The sequence below is a fragment of the Liolophura sinensis genome, chromosome 7 (genome assembly GCF_032854445.1).
Source record: "Liolophura sinensis isolate JHLJ2023 chromosome 7, CUHK_Ljap_v2, whole genome shotgun sequence".
Lineage (NCBI taxonomy): Eukaryota > Metazoa > Mollusca > Polyplacophora > Chitonida > Chitonidae > Liolophura > Liolophura sinensis.
The window spans coordinates 60,082,762-60,102,157 of NC_088301.1; the positions used below are offsets into that span (position 1 = coordinate 60,082,762).

Consider the following 19,396-nt stretch of genomic DNA (forward strand, 5'->3'; position numbering starts at 1 on the left):
GAAAGCATTCCTCACGGGCACAATAAGATCATTCATGCCCACATACATTGAAAATTAAGTGAATGTAGGTAGATTATTATAATTTATTAAATTGATTTGTGATATATGTAGGCCCGATGTGTGTATATGAACTGGCCGGTTTTAATTTTATTGTACCGGCACAGAACCCCCTCTCACTCCTACCAAACGTAGGGCGCAGGTATGGGTATAAATACACAGAGCGAGTGAGTGATACCGTAGCCTATTCTGACGGCTTATCCGCGAGAATCGCGATATGGCTAATGGTATACATAATGCCACTTTTAAAACTCTTCCTTTCTATCTAGCCGAACACCGATTATCGTCTAGACGAGACCAATAAATCACATGCTGGTCGCCATCTGCCCAGATGGTCACTGCCCAGGTCAGGGTCTTATTCCGGGCAGTCCAACTAAATCGTTCATTAACTCCTTGCGCCATCGTGGCAACGTCAAGCTCCCCATGCGAGCTCTCATACATGTCTCATTATATTTTAACCCATCAGAGCTACCAGAATATTTTACTGAAGCTGAGTGTCCATATACAGTTTCACTTTATTTTAACTCAGTGAAGTTGAGAGTCCATACCAGTTTAATTTCATTTTAAAACAACAGAATTAGGGGGATATTTTAAGGAAGTTGGGTGTCCACACCAGTTTCATTTTATTTTAACACAGCAAAGTTAGCAGTTTATTTTAATGAAGTTGAGTGACCATACTCTCTGTGCCATGATGTATGGATTTGGAAATAACTAAAAAAAAAGAAAGGATGTCAGCTGATTTGATCTTAGTTTCTTTTTTTTGTCTACATTATCATATTTTTTTAGGCTGTGGTGAATTTAGAAAGCATTTCCTCAGTAATCGTATTAGCCTATTTACATGTAGTGTTTTAATAGTTATTTTCTGCAATGTTAGCCTGTTTAAATGTTAGAGACAACATGTAACATTCAAAGGAGCACCATGCATTGGCTATACTTGCAAGTTTATATAATTCAGCTTTTGTGATGTGAAAAGTTGTTAATATCGGGTAGTACAATACTATAAATATAACTCAATAATTAAGCGGATTAGGTCGTAGACGATTAGAGCGTAGGCGGATGTGAAATGTTACTGGTACAGTAACTAGGGTCTATATACAGAGCAGTAGACAAGACTAACATCCCTTCTACTCCTCCCTTGTGCACAGCCCAGCGCAAGATTAATATAACGCAGAACTCTGTAAATATTAATGATTCTTCACCCATAATTCGGATATAATCCATATCCATTAAATTACCGCTATAGGTACGTTATGAAAGCGCCCCACTCTTGAACCCTACGTATTCTCCGCTCTCCTGTGTTGGAGTACAAAAAGGTGTGCATGGCGTATTCACAGGCGAATTTCATCAAACGGCGCAAAAGAGCATTTGTACTTTTTTCGTAATACTTTAAGAAATGAAGATCAGAGTACGACATAACAGAGCAACCAAGGCTTTGGAGGTTGAAAGTGGGAGTCTGAAACTTTGTCAACTGAAAGACATCGTTTTCACTATTATCCCCGGCTTGGGGTATGTTCTACAGGTTCTACTTCATGTCAGTCATGTCACTTCGGCTTCACCAGTTTACCTAGTTGTGGACGCTCGGTACCATTGTTGCTTTGCAGCATGGCTTATTTTTGAAGATATTTTCCCGATAAATGTCGTCAATCAGAAAGTCGACATTTTAGGAAGGATTTCACATTGTAACTCTCGTGCCTGCCCCACTCGATAGATAGATTAGTTACATCATGGAAGTATATACATGTATAGCAGGAACAAGTTGGGCTCTTCAAGGTGTTCAGTGTACAATACCGACACAGCAGGACTCGGGCTTTGTTTTAACAGGGGATTAACCTGTCTGCCTTGTGACAGGTCTTCTCGCTCTCGAGACTATAGCAGATTTTGACACCTGGCGTAATAGGTACTCAGGATGCATCCCAGTCGTGCGTCACTTGTTCACAACAGAGCCCCCTGTTCAGGCGGCGAGTAATGAATACAGAACAACAGAATGGTTGTCAAATCACTTTGCCGGTTTCCTTTCCCAGTATCATGTTTTAAAGTAAATAACATTATAAACAAAAACATGCTACCAGTAGTTGAATGGTAATGACCGCACTTGCATGGTTTGTATGCCCTATAAAGACAACAATTTCTGATTTGTTACCGTACATTTTAAAACCCTTTCCAAGCAAATGAAGATACCACTATTTATACATACATATGAACTTATCATGAATGCTTATTTCTGTCCAATCATTAAAAAGTGTTTTAAGAATATATTTACAAACAGTTCTAATATAAAGACTTTTTCATCAATTTAATATTTTTTTCATCGATTCATGAGTCCCCAGCCGAAAATGGACACGAATAAGTTTCCAGACATTTTCTTTCGCAGTGCTTCAGTGGAGCGAATTGAAATGTGATGCATTGTTTCGCCATGACATACAGATCACGTTTGAATTTCCGTCCGTTTCCTCCTCATTTTCAACAAAATTATGGCAGTTTGTGTCCAATATTTTCTGTATCTCTGACGATAATTTGGAGTGTGTATTTTTGCTTTGCACCATTTCACCTGAAAACTCTTTAAAATCTGGATGAAATATAGCTAGGCCTACTGGCTGATACAGTTACTCGTGTAGAGAAAACTCAACTTCTTGTCGTTAATTCGAATTTCTGTTTATGACATTTCACCATAAAGAGCCATTTTTAAGTAATCATAAAACAACATGCTGCCAAGATATATATTATAACTGTGGAGGTTTAAATCATTCCCGTCTAGTGGGATTTGAATTTGCCATTAAGTGGCATAATTGTCTGACCACTATTTGTGCCTAATATCTATAACAAGGTACATAACTTCAGTGCCTAGGAAGAAGACCCAACTTTTTATAACTGGACACAAAACACAGAAAAATTGTCCAATCTCAACCAAACGACATTCGTTCAAAAGATGACACATTAAGCTCTACACTGGTGTATAAATTGGCCCACAAACGCTCGCAAAGGCCCGGTGAGATGTGGTATCATACATCGGACATCATAGACTGCCTGGTCGCAGGAGGATTCATTCAGAGTAGAAAGGCACATCTGGTATGGCTGGCCGACTCGCTGGGCTGACTGGCTGAGTTGTTCCTCCTTCCATATATACCTACATGGTTACATTTATTGCAACTACAGTTTGCCGAGGTGTTAAACTGGGAGATGAAGCTAAGTGTATTTGACTATGTTGGAGAAGGAAAGAATTGGGTGATGCCAGTATTTGTTTTTGGCCTGCTTGTTGAATGTTCATTTTGAAAGCAAATTCGTCAATGAAAATATGTGACTCTCTCACCAGACCTTATATCTATAAAATTGATAAAAGTCGACAAAATTGCATTGTGCTTTTTATTGCTTGAATTTGTTGAGTTGATATGATAAATTGAACTGTATGAACACTGCTTCTGAGAGATGTCAGCAGTGATGTGTGATTTCAGTGGATTGGAGTCAACCTTTCCCAACTGTCAATCAAGGACATGCAATTGACCAGCCATAAGCAGCATTGTTGCAAATAGGTCAGCTGGATGGTTACAAATGTTCAATCTATCTGTGATGCCATGACGTCACAACTGCTTTCACCGTGAATAGAATGAAAGTAATGTCATGAGAAAGTGTGCTGGGATATGGGATGTGTTGGAATCATCCTTATATTTCTAATTATCACAAGTCATTGCACTTTATAGGTGAATACTGAATTTATATAATTAGTCATTGTGGATTTCAAGGAATGCTACAAACACAAATGACAGAGACAGGAACATTAATTTAAATACCTGTTATAATGCTAATAATGTTACACCCCCCCTCCCCCCCAAATATAAAACCACCCCCCCCCCCCCCCCAAAAAAAAAAACAACACAACACATTTTCATTCCAGGATTATTGTTTTTTTATCCGTGAAGTTTTATTGATATTTATTTTGTTAATTCTTGTTCATTGTTTTACATGGTGTTGAGATTGGTTGTCTCTTCTGTATTTTGCAGAACGGACTTTCAGTTCAGTTTGAATGGAAAAGACTGTTTACAAGGTGATGATGTAGAACTGGAAAAATTTGGCATTGTATCTGGTGACCTTGTTCATATTCTCTCTGAAAATGGTGATAATAATGGTAAAACTCTGAGAAATGGAGCCTTGGCGTCACAAGAACTTGAGGTGTCTCAGTCGTCATTTTCAGGTGGTGACCAGACAGTCAAGTGTGCACAAAAGCCAGACAAAGAGGAACACTTTGTTTCCCAGGAAGATTCATCCAACATGGATGTTCTTTGTGCAAAGGATGATAGAGAACCAAAAGTTACCCAGTCAGACAGTGAAGTGCTACAAACGTCCATGAAGTTGGAGGAGCCGCGATCCATAGAAGAACTGACTGAAATCAAAGGTTATTTAAATGAGCCCATGCTGTGTCGGGAAGCTACAGATACTTCTGTGCCCAACAGACTTGTTGAAATCTTCAAGAATGAATGCTCCTCCTCACAGCCTGAAGCCCTTTGTGCTGTTTTACATGTGCTAATGTTGGAGACAGGATTTTCACCAAATGTTAGTACATGTATATCCAACATCAGATTGACATATGATAAACTTTTGTTTACTGTTTTATATTTTACTGAAATGAAAATTTATATTTCCATTATTATTGTAATATTTATGGTGACATAAATTCCTTTGTCAGGGTTCCTAAATGTGGTTCACAAAAGGGGAGATAATTGATACTACCTTCTGTTGTGTGGTGTACAAGCCATTTGTACACTGCATTACAGGTTAAATGAACCAGTGTCTGCCACTGATTATGCAGTGCTGTTAACAAAAGAAATAGGTTTGTCATGAGTGTCACATGCAGACTTTAGACAAATTATCAAAATTAACAATTTCCATTAAATAAGTTTTCTAATCATTAAATCCTTCTCATTGCAGCGTAGTTCCAAATGTCATTCTGGCTACTGTATGCCAGATAGTTGGCGGTGTCCAGGCTCCTACAAGCTGACCTACTCCTATCCGGCCAGTGAGGCCTCCTCCTGTAATCTCCTCTTAGTGCCCCTCGGTTCACAAATGATGGTTCATGGTAAGCTTTTATGCTCATCAGCAGCTTTTTGTGATTTCACAATACATAGATTACTTCCCTTTACATGGATTACCACCCCTTGATGGTAGATATCAGCTGTTAGCATTTGGAAGTATTGGTGTGTGATGGAATTTAAATGACCACAGTGATTAGCTGTGACTAATGCAAAGATTTGTTTTCTGTGATAAAGTGGCTTTACAGAAGAGAACTATCTTAACATCTTGTCACAAGAAATCACACCACATCAGCTTTATATGGGATCACAGGTTTATATGGTGTCAGCTTTATATGGTATCACAGGTTTATATGGTTTCAGCTTTATAGGGTATCGCAGATTTATATGGTATCACAGCTTTATATGGTAACACAGCTTTATATGGTATCACAGCTTTATATGGTTTCAGCTTTATATGGCATCACAGCTTTATATGGTATCACAGCTTTATATGGTGTTAGCTTTATATGGTGTGACAGATTTATATGGTATCACAGCTTTATATGGTGTCAGCTTTATATGGTATCACAGCTTTATATGGTGTCAGCTTTATATGGTATCACAGATTTATATGGTATCACAGCTTTATATGGTGTCAGCATTATATGGTGTCACAGATTTATATGGTATCACAGCTTCATATGGTGTCAGCATTATATGGTGTCACAGATTTATATGGTATCACAGCTTTATATGGTGTCAGCTTTATGGTGTCACAGATTTATATGTATCACAGCTTTATATGGTGTCAACTCACATACAAAGTAGATATCTTTCAAGGTAATTATAGTGACCTGCCGCATATACATGTATGGGTTTTACCATGTTGGTCTATTTGTTTAATATTTAGTTATTGCCTCAGTACTTGTTAACCATTTGTGAGTACCAGTCATATGAATTAGTAAATAAATATTAACAACGTGTACCATAGTACTGTTATTTGGGAATTGACCTGTGGGAATTTACCTTGTTCCTTGTTTTCAGGAAATATCACAGGTGGGGAGCCACAGCCACCATGTAAGATTCAACTCAAGGTGCAGGACTACATAGGGTCCTTAGATCAAGGTACATCCTGTGAATTTCTCTCCTTTGCTGTGTGGGTTTTCTGTTCTCGATGATGGACAATGTATCTGGATTATAAAGTATAAGACAGTTATTGTTCAGGGTTAGTTTGATCATGAATCCATGCTGCTTTTGCATAAAGCAAAGAAGTAATTCAACACATCTCTTTAAACATTAAACATCTCTCCAAGTGAAAATAGCTGGATGGGTTTGTTCACATGGAAAACAAATCCTTTGATTTGGGAGACAGAAGTTATTAGTATAAGATTGGGCTGTAACATTTATATTCTGAACAGGACAGAGACACTTTGCTGAGTAAATTACACAGCCTTTTTCACAGTACATTCTTCATGCACAGTGAAAATACATAGTTGACATCAGTTCCACTCATTTGTATGCATAGTAATGTTTTAACTTTTACAGATGTTCCTAAAGTATACAGTAATCTGGCGAAGCTATCAAGGGTGTTTAAGGATACTATTTCTCTGCCTCTCTTACACAAGATCCATTCTGGTAAGCTTGTATTTTAGCATGGTGGCTAATAAAGGTCTGTTTACATGAATTATGCCTTTATAGTTTATTCTCGAAAAACACTATGTTGTACACACACAATTTAGTTTTACTATGATTTCCAGTTGGTATAAATGATGCATATGGTAATATAGGATTTGCATGTAATAAATGCATGCTTTCTTTTTCTTGTAGCTGGGGGAAGTTCTGTCCATCAAGGTTTCATGAGCCTCCCAAATGAACTGAAGGTATGGGATCTCGAATATTGCAATACAATAAGTAAATAAATTTAGATAAAATACAATTTGATACTTGTGAAAAAGCAATTTAAGAATTTAAGAAAGAACTACAAGACATTTGTGCATGAATATAAAAATTATCTCCACTTATTTAACGTACATGTGCAAAAATACTTACTAGCGCCTACATATCCAAGTATGGTAAAAGCAACATAAGTCTTAAAACATAAATATCTTACGTAAATTTTTTTGTACAGTCTTGACAACATGGTTGGTGGGGGGATATAGCATCTTCTGGTTTTTTTTATACCCGTGTACAACACAGTTGATAGACCCTAGATATAAAATCTGTCCATTTTTTTATTCCCTTAAAAACACAGTTGGTGGAGATGTTGGTGGAGGTATCATCTCTGGCTTTTTATCTCCTGTAAAACAAAGTTTTAAATTGTCATGTCATTTTAAAAATCGTGCTATTCACATTTTATTCCGATCTGCTGGTGAAATTAACCTCAGACTGTACAAACAATTTCTATCATAAATTAAAAATGTGGGATATTGCGAAAGTATATATCAAAACAACTTAATCCACCCCAGTCACGTTAAAGTGTACATAAAATGTTCGTTTTATTTCTAAAAATACAGTTTAGAACGTGTCCTAACATAGTTTTTCCAAGGCTCCAGCAGTCAGCCTGGATATTATGTAGCATGGAGCCATAATGTGATAGTTGTCAAATCATCTCTGTGTTTGTGTGTGTATGTTGGTTGGTGTTGGAGGGTGGGGGGAGGGGAGGATAAATGGGATGTGCTGAGCATGTCCAACATTACCAGTATGCCTGCTGATTCTGAACATGGATGGAAAGCGTGTGTAAAATTGGAGGGGTATTAAGAGATATAAAATGTCTCGAAATAAAGAAAAACGCTTTTTCTTCACTACTCTTAAAGTCATAATCTTCATTTTAGAGTTCTGTTTCTGTATTCTGTAAGGTCTTTTTTTCTCTCCTCTTCTAGCCTAATTATTCTCAAAGTTAGTTCCAGTCCAATCATGTTAAGGTTTATTTACTCTTATCTACTGGCTCAGTTATTCCCAAAGTTGATGTACAGCTCACCCAACATGCAAAGAGTAGAATGTCATAAATTCAGTGGTTATACACATGTCCATATGAATTACCTTAACAAGCAGGTTAGTTAAAATTGATGCTCTTATTAACATTTTTGTTTTTCACAGGGAATACAGGGAATTTGTAGATTTCCCTTCTCTCACTGATGGTGTGTCCTTGGTGACAATTATAGTCGAAAGTGCTTGTGTGGTTCATGGAAGATCATTTGTTATCTGTGAATATGATGTGCAGATCTCTGTGTCACATGTGGGAAAGTTCATCAGTGACACCGTGGAGGTTGTTGGTTTTGCCTGTGCAGTCTAACTCTCTCCACCCATGAAACTGTGAATAAGTGAAAAACTCTTCGAACTTTTGGCAAAACTCAACTAAATAAATAAATTAATAAGTAGTATATGGAGTTAACAAATGATATGCTATTATTGTATGTTTTACACTTTTCTGCAGCTTGTAATTTTGAAACATTTGGATGTTGGAAGCCTGTTGAAGGTTGCTGCGGTATCAAAGTCCTTAAATAAACTGGCCAAAGATCCTTGGCTGTGGAGAAGACATTACCTTCTGTATTGGCCCAGTGAGTCCTTCGTAAAGTTTATATAAATGAAACTTATAAGTTCTGGAATGAAAAGATACATTAAGATTGCTTAAAGATAGTATTCACTATAACTACTGTCTCAAAATTTGATGGATCAAACAGTGAGGAACTAACTGTTGGAAGTTCACTTTATACAATTTAAAAAAAAACAGTGCTTATGGTTCATTACTTTAATAAAGATATATAGATTTCTTAATTTTCTTATTTTATGTTTGTATTTTAGAGAGAAGTGATAACAGCCTAAATCAGGACTGGTATGAGGTAAAATGGTCAATTTTTTGTTGTATTGAAATATCAGTTCTTTAACATTCATATAATCATATACATTGACTTTAGTAAATTAAATACATGTATAAATACAATTTGAAAGCATTGGTCTTTTCTTTAAAATGTATATAAAATGTGAAATGTTGTGTCTTTGATAACATGATGGGTGTAGAAGACATAATCTTTGATTCAGGAAGCTGAGGCGGTATTAAAGGTTGGTAGTTTGCCCTAGCATGTAACTGATAGATCAAATCAATCCAAAAATAGTATTTTTCCACATTTTTTTTTTACAATTTATTAACATATAATGTATGAGTGTGTTTGTAATCAGGTGAAACTATTGGTATTGATATAGATGGTTCAACCACCTGAAAATGTGCTAGTGTTCATTTCTGTCAATTTGATGCAGTTTTGGACTGATTCAAGTCTTCATTTAGGAATTAAGGAAGTTATGCATCAGAACACCAAATGAACAGGATTTTTATCTCGCTACTTTTAAGCCTTGTCATACATGGTGAAAAGTAACTTGTCTTCTGTTTTATGAGAATTCTTTGACATACTGTTGTTTTAGTACACTGTTTTGATTGAGCCACACAGTCGCAAACATTCACTTGTCTTATTCATAGTCATGTAGTACCTGACCCATTATCTAAAGACTGATGACCCAATCAGTTTGTTGTAAATGATGACTGCTAAGGTAGATGTGTCGATGACTTTCAGTCTGACACACTCCGTTTCAGTGATGGGCGAAATCCCTGTATCATTGCATCGCCTCCTTTAAGATGCTTTGATAAAACAATGAGTTTTAGGTTGCAACAGGGTTAAGGTAAAATCTGATGGTAGTGTATAGATTTGATATTTGGGAAAATGGCACATAACATGGTTAACTTAATCCTCATTGTAATCACAATGTATGTATACATGTGCACGTAGCCTCCCTGTCACCTGGTGTATCAAAACATAATGACACATAAAACTGCCCTAGGCAACCCATGAAATGAAGATAGTAGGCCATTTAGGCCTTTTATAATCAACTTGACAATTAACTGCACATAGTTTGAGCAAAATGACATGCTGAGTGTTTTGTCATAGAATAGTATTATATTATAATAATGATATAGAGACATACCACTACATGATTCAAGTCATTACATGACATGTTTATATCACCACCTAATCTAATATCACCCTTACCTTTAGGGAGTTGAACAGGCCTGATGAAAAAAGCCATGCACTATTTTGTAAGCTTTGTTCTAATAATGTTAGTTTCCCCATTTCACGCCATCAGCTGCCTGGCATATTTGGCCATCTTTAAAAATTATTTGTTGAGTTTATCCTGACTCTGTCAAACAAAATGTGGTAATTCAGGACAAAGTTTGTGGGGATTTTTTTTATCTCACTAATGAAAAAAATAAGGACATTAAGGACTTTTCATATTCTAATCTTTCCTTTCACTTAAGTATGAAAAACAAATTCAAAATGTAAATACATTAAATTTAACAAAAAGTATAACAAAGGCAGTTGTATTTTCTTAGTTTCTCCTGAGTAAACAAATTAACTCTTTGAAAGGGATTGCCTGCTTTGAATAGATATGCTAGTAGTTACTGGTAATTGCCTTCTGCTCACATTTGTGTCTAAACTGTGCACCACTCAGTCTGCCTTATATACATTTACATGTGAATATAACCACAGTCTAATCACCCCACTGGGATGCCATTGTGGGAAATGTTTATAAACACATTCCAACAGGTTTTCCTCAGAACTGTCAAGATAAGACATGGGCAATATTATTTTTTAGATTTTAGTAGGTTGATCTGTTCACATTTTAACTGGAGGTGGGATAATTTTGATCAAAATTAATTTGCAAACTAATTAATGACTAATTTTGTCACACAGGAGGCTCCTCAATACATTTTAGTAATTTTCTCCCTTGTTTGTTTCTGAGAAATACTTTTATTTCTGGCAGTGTTTTTAAATTTTGGACTCATGTTGGTGAATATGTAAACTAAAAATGGTTCGACAGATTTTAAAGGGATTGAGAAAATAGGAATAAAAATCTGAATGAAATCTAGAGTAGGGCCAGTGAGGATCACTAAGGTTATGCCCAATAGACAGAGAAGGCCTCATAGGCTTGTGATGTCTACATTTCAAGATGGGTATCATATCTAGCTCATATTGTCATGTTATTTTCAAGAGATCTGATGATACAGACGAGGTTAAACTTGTTTATCCAAATTATCTACTGTAATAGCACATTTATTAAGAAAACTGGAAATAGGGGATCAAAATTTTGAAAACAGTATGCTTTCATGTACATGTACGCAATGTACAGGCCATCATTGGACTATCAAACTTCAATTCTGCCAAGGCAGCATCAGTCTGTCCCAACACTGACAATATGTTTACAGGAAGAGATGATTGTAAATAATTTATAAAACAAAATTGTCATATTTGAAAACCCATTTTCCTCAAACAAGACCAAAGATAACCTCCCAATGACTAGTTTGGAAAGAAATCTTCCAATTATATAGAGCTGGTGAAAAATCAAAACAGTATACTAAAATTTAATTTTCAGAAATGTCTTATTGATTAAGTGAGTCTATTTTTCACTTTAAACTGTTACAAAACTTCACTGTTATGTTTTTAGGCAATGAAAATGACAAAGACTGGGAGAACATGTTTATAGTCATATCTAAGGTTTAGAAAAACAGTTGAACGTACCCTAATTCCTCAACTTTTTCGCATATAAAAGAACAACATTCTGTGCAATTTATGTATCTTTTTTTTATTAGATTTTGGACAAAACTGCATTGGTTGGATTGGCAGATTTCAGGGCTTCATAAAAAATAAAATTTTTATTGTTCTACACAGAATAATGCGTTCAGAATATGCTTGAATAACACCTTGCATGTTGAAGAATTACAGTAATGCAATTTTTAATTTCTTCTTTTTTGTCCAACAAAGGTCTACAGAGTAGAATATAAACAGAGAAAGGATCTGAGGGAGAGATTAAAAAGGATGACCCCAGTTTTGCATCACCATCCCTTCTTCCCTAGAATCCATCCTATGTCAGACTTCATACCACCTCCTCCCACTTTTGTCGGTATTATTGGAGGAGAGTATGATCTCAATCCTAACTTTGGTAAGCTTACTTGATATCTCGCATACAGAATGTCTCCATTGCATTTATGCAATGTGTTGATGATTCCCATGTTGATGAAACAGAGCTGGCTATAGGTTTGAAGGTATTCATGTTTTTCGTAAATTTTTTTCAGGAGTATTTGTGCTTTGTTGGTTATGTTTACTTTTTAAAAAGGTAATATTTGATTGTTGTGAAGTGAGAATATTTCACTCATGGTATGGCAATCCTGTTTACCGCTGGAGGAAACCAAGTAGAGCCTGACCAACCTGTGCTATAAAATTGCACACGTAATGCTTACAGTCCATCCATGAGTATGATGTTTGGCTTAATTGATGTTGACAGGTTTTCCTGATCCCGTATTTCCTGGAACAGGGCGACTTATTACACCAGAGCGTCACCCTCAACTTCTTCAGCCTCGCTTTGACCCCATGGGATCTGACCCCGATATGAACATGTGCATTCCCACAAATCGGCCACGATCTCCCCAGCATGGTGGGAGGTATGGGGGCGGACGACCCTTCTTTGGAGGGATGAACCCACGCTTTCTGTAGTGTTTCATTTTTTGATCCAACAATTTGTCATTCTGCTGTGATATATATGACGCAAATATCAACCAAGGGAAGCTCCGAAAAGTAGCTTTTTGCTGCATTGTTACCAGAAAGTTTTGTTGCATGTTACATCAAAGTGTTGATCATTTGTATTTCTGAAGAATAAAACGTGTTATATAATGTTACACCAGTGGTGACTTTTGATGTTTTGCCATACTGCTGTACTATTGCTGAGAAGTTACAGCCTCTGCCCACTAAGCAGGAACCCTGGTTCAAACCCCAGTCGGGGCCTAATCTTAAAAGTTGGCAATATTGATTCTACTCCATTTTAGCACTGAACAGAAGCGGGTAAGCCTAATACTGATTAGCCCTGTGTTATTGCAATGTGGCTTGGCGTTTGATGCCTATGGAGGCAGTGATGTTTCATGATATAGTAGAATTGGGTCTGGGGAGCCTGCAACAAAGACACATCTGTTTTTCTTTTTATGAACAAATTGAGTTAAAAGTGACTTTAAACCTAAAGCACACACAGTCTTTAAAATTTAGTATGATTCCTATTTACTGAGATTACATTGTAACAATGAGTGGTTGTTCCAACCTGGAGATAGGACATGTAACAACAGGGAAACTGTAGACTGGATGTTCCAACCTGGAGATAGGGCATGTGACAACAGGGAAACTGTAGGCTGAATGTTCCAACATTGAGATAGTGCATGTAATAAAGGGGATGCTAGACCTGATGTACCAGCCTTGAGATAGGGCATATGATAACAGGGAAACTAGACTGCATGTAACAGCAGAGAAACTGTAGACTGGTTGTTCCAACCTGGAGGTAGGACATGAAACAGCGGAGAAACTAGACTGGATGTTCCCACCTAGAGATAGGGCATGTAACAACAGGGAAACTGTAGACTGGATGTTCCAAGGTGAGGAAAGGGCATGTAACAATAGGGAAACTGTAGACTGGATGTTCCAGCCTGGAGACAGACCATGTGACAATAGGGAAACTAGAGTAGTCCTTCCAACTTAGAGATTGGGCATGTAACAACGCGGAATCTTTGAACTGGATGTTCTATTCTGGAGATAGGGCATATAACAACAGGGAAACTGTAGACTGGATGTTCCAACCTGGAGATAGGGCATGTAACAACAGGGAAACTGTAGACTGAATGTTTCAAGGTGAGGACAAGGCGTGTAACAACAGGGAAACTTTAGATTGGATGTTCCAATCTGGAGATACACGTAAGGCGTGCAGCCACAGGAAAACGTGGACTGAATGTTTCAAGCCATAGGGGAACTCTAGTCTGACAACCAGGAGAGAGGGCACATAACAAGAGGGAGATTGCATGTTCCAACCTGGAGATAGGGTGCAGAAAAACAGGGAAATTGTAGGCTGGGTGTTCTCATACTAATATAGCACAACTTTACTGGATTCCAAAAATGTAAAAAATTCCCTTACAAAGTTTGCTGTATTGAGAGATCATGAAGCTGTACTACCAAACTTGAGCATCTACTCTCATAACGAAAGCACAAATAGAATTTTGGAAAAACTAATGATGTGCAAGTGCAAAAAAATCAGGTGTCAACCATGTGGATTCATAAAAACTCCAAACATCTCGCTGAGAAACAAGACGCCCAAATACATGTACTGTATAACTACATCTCCACTTGGGATTTCTCTACTCTCTACACTATTATTCCTTGCAAAGATTTAATTTACACAATTTCATCACTAATTGTATGTGTGTTTAAAAAAATTGGTCACTGCTATATTAACAGCAAAGGCAACAAAGCCTTCAGTTCCACCGCATACAAGGGTTACTATTCATGGGATGTTTCGATGTTCATCAAGTTGTTGAATTTCCCATTAATAACTTTTACGTTAAATTCAAGGAAAACATATATCAAGGGTGTATTGATATTCTGATGGGTGCAAACTGTACCCCCACATTGGCTGATCTATACCTGTCCTCGTATCAATATTACCATAGAAACTGTTAAAGAGTAATCCTCACAAGGTCTAATGTTTCTGATTCACTAAGCGGTATATTGATGATCTGCTTCCTTTAAACAAGTCAAATATAAGAAAGGCTGTAAATGATATTTACCTACATTTGCTGGATTTGTAATGAAACCACAGACTCTTCAGATGGCACATCTTATTTGGACCTATATTTGCTCGAAGACCTTATGACAAGAGGGATAATTATCCTGACTTGAACAGCCACATACAGAAGGATCCAGCACATAGCATGCACATATCTGGCCTTATAGCATTTGCTAAATCCTGTGTGTCACTTGTCAGTTTCAGATAATGTAACAAGTTATTACTGCAAAAAGAAGTGTCAAAGTTATTCAATCAAACACGTTAAGTTTTGCGATGATTATCATTTTCTTGTAAGTAAACATGAGTGTCCGTGTGCTTCATGATTGTTTCTAATTCTGCTTAACCTGGGGCTGTAGCTAGTGGGGGGGGTATCACGTTGAAGTGGATCAGAGAAAAGAACTTTCAGCAATCTTACCATATCATATCAACAGAAACTTATTGACAACATTTTTTGTGAAAATTAAAAAAAATAAATGGGGTGGGGGGGTGAGGTTCACTGTTAGGCGCTTAGGCATTAATAAATACAAAGTATATTAAGAAACTGTAATCCAAACATTTTGTCATCTTTACATAACGATAATAAAATGCAAAAACACAGAGTGAACAAAACTGTACATTGGCCGATATGGGGCTCGAACCCATGACATTCGCGTTATTAGCACGACGCTCTGCCGACTGAGCTAACCGGCCGTTCATAATTCACGTAAAAATTCTATGGGAAAATTACAATTTGTTGTATGAATCTCCGGCGATGACACTTTGTTCCACAATACAACAAATATTACAATATTCCAAGCACGACAATTTCGATAATTGCCTTATCCGCGCAAAGTTACTTTAATATATAGACGTTTATCTCTTCTTTGGAGTCTCCAGACAGTGCTCACGGTGCTAAATGCTTTAACCAACTTTCGTTTAGCTTGAATTCATTCGTGTGTTTAACAAATATATCTGTCATCAATTAATGCTGGGAAGAGCTCTGCCCAGTTTGGATTTAAATCCTGAGCTCAACCAGCTTATCTTCATTCCCCTTAGCTCACATAGTTTTAAAAACCTTGTCAAGTGCATTCAACTTGCAAGCGACAGCGCGGAGGTGATTTGTGTTGTAGCAACAGACCATTTAACAAATCATATTCCTCCGAGTTAAAGTTAGCAACGATTCAGTAAACTTAAATTGTTTGCAGTAAAAGCTTTTTCGTTTCTCTTACTTCTATATTGTGATTCTTTTTTATTGATATAAGATATGGCACGATATGGTCTTTATTTATTCGTTTTTTGCCTTAGAGCTATTTTTCTTATCGGATCGATACGGTTGTTAACTTAGGTGTAAATAGGTTCGAACATGTGCCAGGGTAAGTGTCTACAGGCGACACAGGACGCCGCCGTGAGTAGAAGGCAGAAAATAGGGAAAGTAACTGACTGGGTTGATAAAGCGGTAAGAAATAAGGGGTTTTGTATAAGACTGTTTTAGACCGGTTACATTTTATATGGATCGTTTTTCTAGGAAAGTTTCCAAAAGTTTTAACTGCGGGTCACATGATCGTCATTTATCTTGTCACCAACCCACTGCACTCACGGGTTGTAACAGTGCCCTGGGTTTATACTTTTAACTTGTAAGCGAGCGACGTATGCACTTCAGACTCAGTGGCCATAAGATGTAGGCCTACCTCCCATTCCTACCATCAGATAATGTACGCGAATCACATCGTCAGTGTATGGATAGAAAAAAAAAGTTATTGTTATGGGTAATCGATATATATCACAATATATATTGCCACTGGTGTTCACATTAGTCACATTAGTTGTGAACTTGTAAGATGACGATTTCAAGGGTCCTGATATAATACATGTACTTGCATGCAGTGTTACCTCTGTCAGGTAATTAATTATAAGCTTGCAATATCAAATACAAACTCTGTGTTAGCCCTGTAATCGAGTGTGATTTAATCTTGTAGATATTAGGCATAATGTAGCGCAACATACTACTACACCTTCACTAATCCTGCGGGATAGAGGTACACAACGTTCTATTTGATTTTCTTGGAGTAGTGCCAGAGTTTTGCCAACTCACATCTCAGTCACTTTTCTCATGTCTCCTGCAAAAGTACAGACCTACACAAATATTCAATTACGGGGACCACACCTTCATTCCTTAGGACATTGCCAGCTTTGAAGATCATTGCCCCATGTTAAACCGAATCCAACCTGTAATGGCGACCATGTCCCATGTGTAAGCAATGACCAGTGACTTTCGTAGCATTTTACCTTGTTTAAATTTATGCAGAATTGAATTAGTGACTTTTGACGACTCAGGTTGACCATTTTTTGGCAAGTAGTTTCATCTTTGTCAGTGGAATATTGCAGCTGTTGTAGGCTCAAAATGAGCTTAATTAAGGCAGCTTCACAGGGGAGGAGATTTAGTTTAAATTCACCACAGCCATCATGACGGATAGATTTCTTTTTAACATGGGGCGATGATCTTTGAGGTGGGCAATCTCCTAAATAATGAAGGTGAGGCTGCTAAAATTGTAGGGCGCATATTTGTGTTGGTTTGTACTTTGGCAGGAGGCATGAGAAAAGTGCCCGAGGATCAAGTTGGCAGAGCTCAGGCACTACTCCAAGAATCAAATACAATGTTGTTTAGCTCTACCCTGTAGTCTTAGCAAAGGTGTACTGGGATGTGGAGCTAGGTGTAGTAAGACTTCGGATACTGGGCCCTCTTTCACAAAACTTTGTGAATCAATTTTTCTTAAGTTTCCTCTTAAATTATGGCACTATAGCCTAGACAACATCTTTTATGAAAAAAGTTACAAGAAATACCTGAACATGCTAGATATCATTATCAGAAGATAGAGGTGGTTATAGGCCTTAACCTGTCAAAGGTAGCTGGATTTAAGCTGTTGGGCAGAATCCTCATCTTGGCTTCTAACAACAACTTCCATATTGGCTCGTTCACTGATACCACCAGGACCTTAACCAGTGAGGTCGCAAGTTTCAGTCTCACTCTATTTTTTCAGCAGTGGCTTTAAAGTGCTACTTTAGTCCTGAGAGAAACTAGGCGGAAATATTAAAATGATATGAGCCATACCCTTGGGAAAAGAGCTGTTACCTCGGTTCATAAACATTTAGGACGTATAACACTATTTAACCCCTATAGAGTCCTCAGAAACAAAATCTTTGGATTCTGTGAAATTTTCCTGATGTGACATGAAGTGATAATATTACTTACATGTGACGCTGGCAGATGTGATGTTGAGTAACACAGTTATGCAGGAATTAAGTCATGGATGTTTCAAAAACAACATCATTTGTTGCCATACGTCAGCGATGGGCTACGCCAAGTGATCTTACATGCTATCATACCAGTCAAAATCGGAAATGACAAAAAGCATTTGTTTCCGTGTCATCCTCGTAAACTAATGATCAGCAGTTGTAATACATTGCAATTTTTGTACAGTTTAGGATAGCAGTTGAGACTTTTCAATCTTTAGTATTTAACCGTGCTTTCATGACATACATGTACAAAGTCTTCATAGTGTAGTAGCTCTTTAAGTAAAGAAGTTTGTCAAATACCTGAAGGTGGGTGGTTTACTCCTGACACTTGAGTGTGCTTTATCCATGAACCCAATTGTAAACATGGCTTTAAACACCAATTATATATCAATGAGTCAATGAATCAATAAATTTGATTGATTAAGAATGTCACAGAGTTTGAATGTCATAGATGTGGTCTCATTTAAGTCAGAGTCAGATGGGCGAGATAGACTGTAGTCTCTTTCTGAGGTCTCACCTACATGGAACTACAGCGCTGTCCAAACAATGCAGCTTTTACAGCTGAAAGTGACAAGGGCTCTCGTTCAGTGGGACTCTATACATTCAGTTCGAGTACATGTCATAGATAAGGAGTTAAAACTGCTTTTGAATTTCAATGCCTTGTTTAGTAAAATTGACCCATGTGAACTCAATAATTTGAACTAAATCCTTTTGTTTTTATGTATCGGTAATTGAAAAATCATTGAAATGTAATGAATGGTTTCTTTTCAAGAATGGCAAGGGAGAGGCTGAACAAGCACAAGTAAAGGACAATGTCTTCCACTAGAGATAATGCAATGGAAGGAGAAACGTCTCCGGAAGCGCTGGAGAATTCTGACCAAGTGGTCGATACAGAAGGAGAAAATAAAATCAAGGCTGAGGAGTCTGCCTCAGAGAAAGAAACGACTGCAAACTCCGAACCTGGTTCAAGACCAACTAGCTCACAGTCTGCCAGCAAATATGATTCAAGGGAAGATGATGAGGCTTCAGGACGACAAGTTAGTGGAAAGAGTGAGGAGACACCTGAGAGACGACGACCGAAAAGCAGTTGTAGTGGAGAGGTCATATTTACAGCAAAGAGAAAACAGAAGTCTAAGATTCCTCTTGCTCCAGGAGCTCACAATGTAACGTTCACTGTCACCATAGCACTTGCTATCCCATCAGGTAAAGTTTTGGTTTTTATTTCAAGGACTCACATATTCAAAGAAGCCATGATCTTGACAATAAATTTCGAATGATTTTAATAATTGATGTTAAACCCAACATTTGTTTGGTGGTAATGCTGTTATTTATTTTGTGTAATCAGGTGTAGATCCTTTTCAGATAGCTTCGTTCAGAATTTGTAGTGTGTATGTTCGTTTTGTTTGTGTGTGCATTAACTT

At 37.3% G+C, this 19,396-nt stretch overlaps 2 protein-coding genes and 1 non-coding gene across 4 annotated transcripts in view; 2 read left to right on the forward strand and 1 right to left on the reverse strand.

Annotated features, from left to right (window-relative positions):
• The first annotated feature begins 1,386 nt into the window (after positions 1 to 1,386).
• On the forward strand, positions 1,387 to 12,780 carry LOC135470277 (F-box only protein 7-like). 2 transcript variants are annotated; one of them, XM_064749118.1, is made up of 10 exons: positions 1,387 to 1,563; positions 4,053 to 4,602; positions 4,978 to 5,125; positions 6,105 to 6,185; positions 6,606 to 6,695; positions 6,888 to 6,940; positions 8,494 to 8,617; positions 8,862 to 8,899; positions 11,870 to 12,047; positions 12,390 to 12,780. In XM_064749118.1, exons 1-10 carry the CDS (start codon positions 1,451 to 1,453, stop codon positions 12,596 to 12,598), a joined length of 1,584 nt encoding a protein of 527 aa, XP_064605188.1. In that variant the 5' UTR covers positions 1,387 to 1,450; the 3' UTR covers positions 12,599 to 12,780. The 2 variants fall into 2 exon arrangements, with proteins under 2 accessions (XP_064605188.1, XP_064605189.1); XM_064749119.1 differs by having other exon boundaries at positions 1,425 to 1,563; positions 4,244 to 4,602.
• Positions 12,781 to 15,319: 2,539 nt separating this feature from the next.
• On the reverse strand, positions 15,320 to 15,392 carry Trnai-aau (transfer RNA isoleucine (anticodon AAU)). Its single transcript has one exon. It is a non-coding gene; the product is annotated as a tRNA-Ile (tRNA).
• Positions 15,393 to 16,052: 660 nt separating this feature from the next.
• Positions 16,053 to 19,396, forward strand: part of LOC135470079 (uncharacterized) — a 38,726-nt gene continuing 35,382 nt past the window's right edge. Inside the window, exons 1-2 of the mRNA XM_064748821.1 lie at positions 16,053 to 16,137; positions 18,748 to 19,178. Coding sequence (XP_064604891.1) covers positions 18,788 to 19,178 — 391 coding nt within the window. The 5' untranslated portion in view covers positions 16,053 to 16,137; positions 18,748 to 18,787. The remainder of the gene's footprint in view (positions 16,138 to 18,747; positions 19,179 to 19,396) is intronic.

Excerpts from the sequence above, each read along its gene's own strand:
- LOC135470277 (XM_064749118.1), top strand. The coding sequence starts at position 1,451 with ATGAAGATCAGAGTACGACATAACAGAGCAACCAAGGCTTTGGAGGTT. Across the intron at positions 6,696-6,887 it reads CTTACACAAGATCCATTCTG|CTGGGGGAAGTTCTGTCCAT; the intron begins GTAAGCTTGTAT and ends TTTTTCTTGTAG. Across the intron at positions 12,048-12,389 it reads TGATCTCAATCCTAACTTTG|GTTTTCCTGATCCCGTATTT; the intron begins GTAAGCTTACTT and ends TGATGTTGACAG.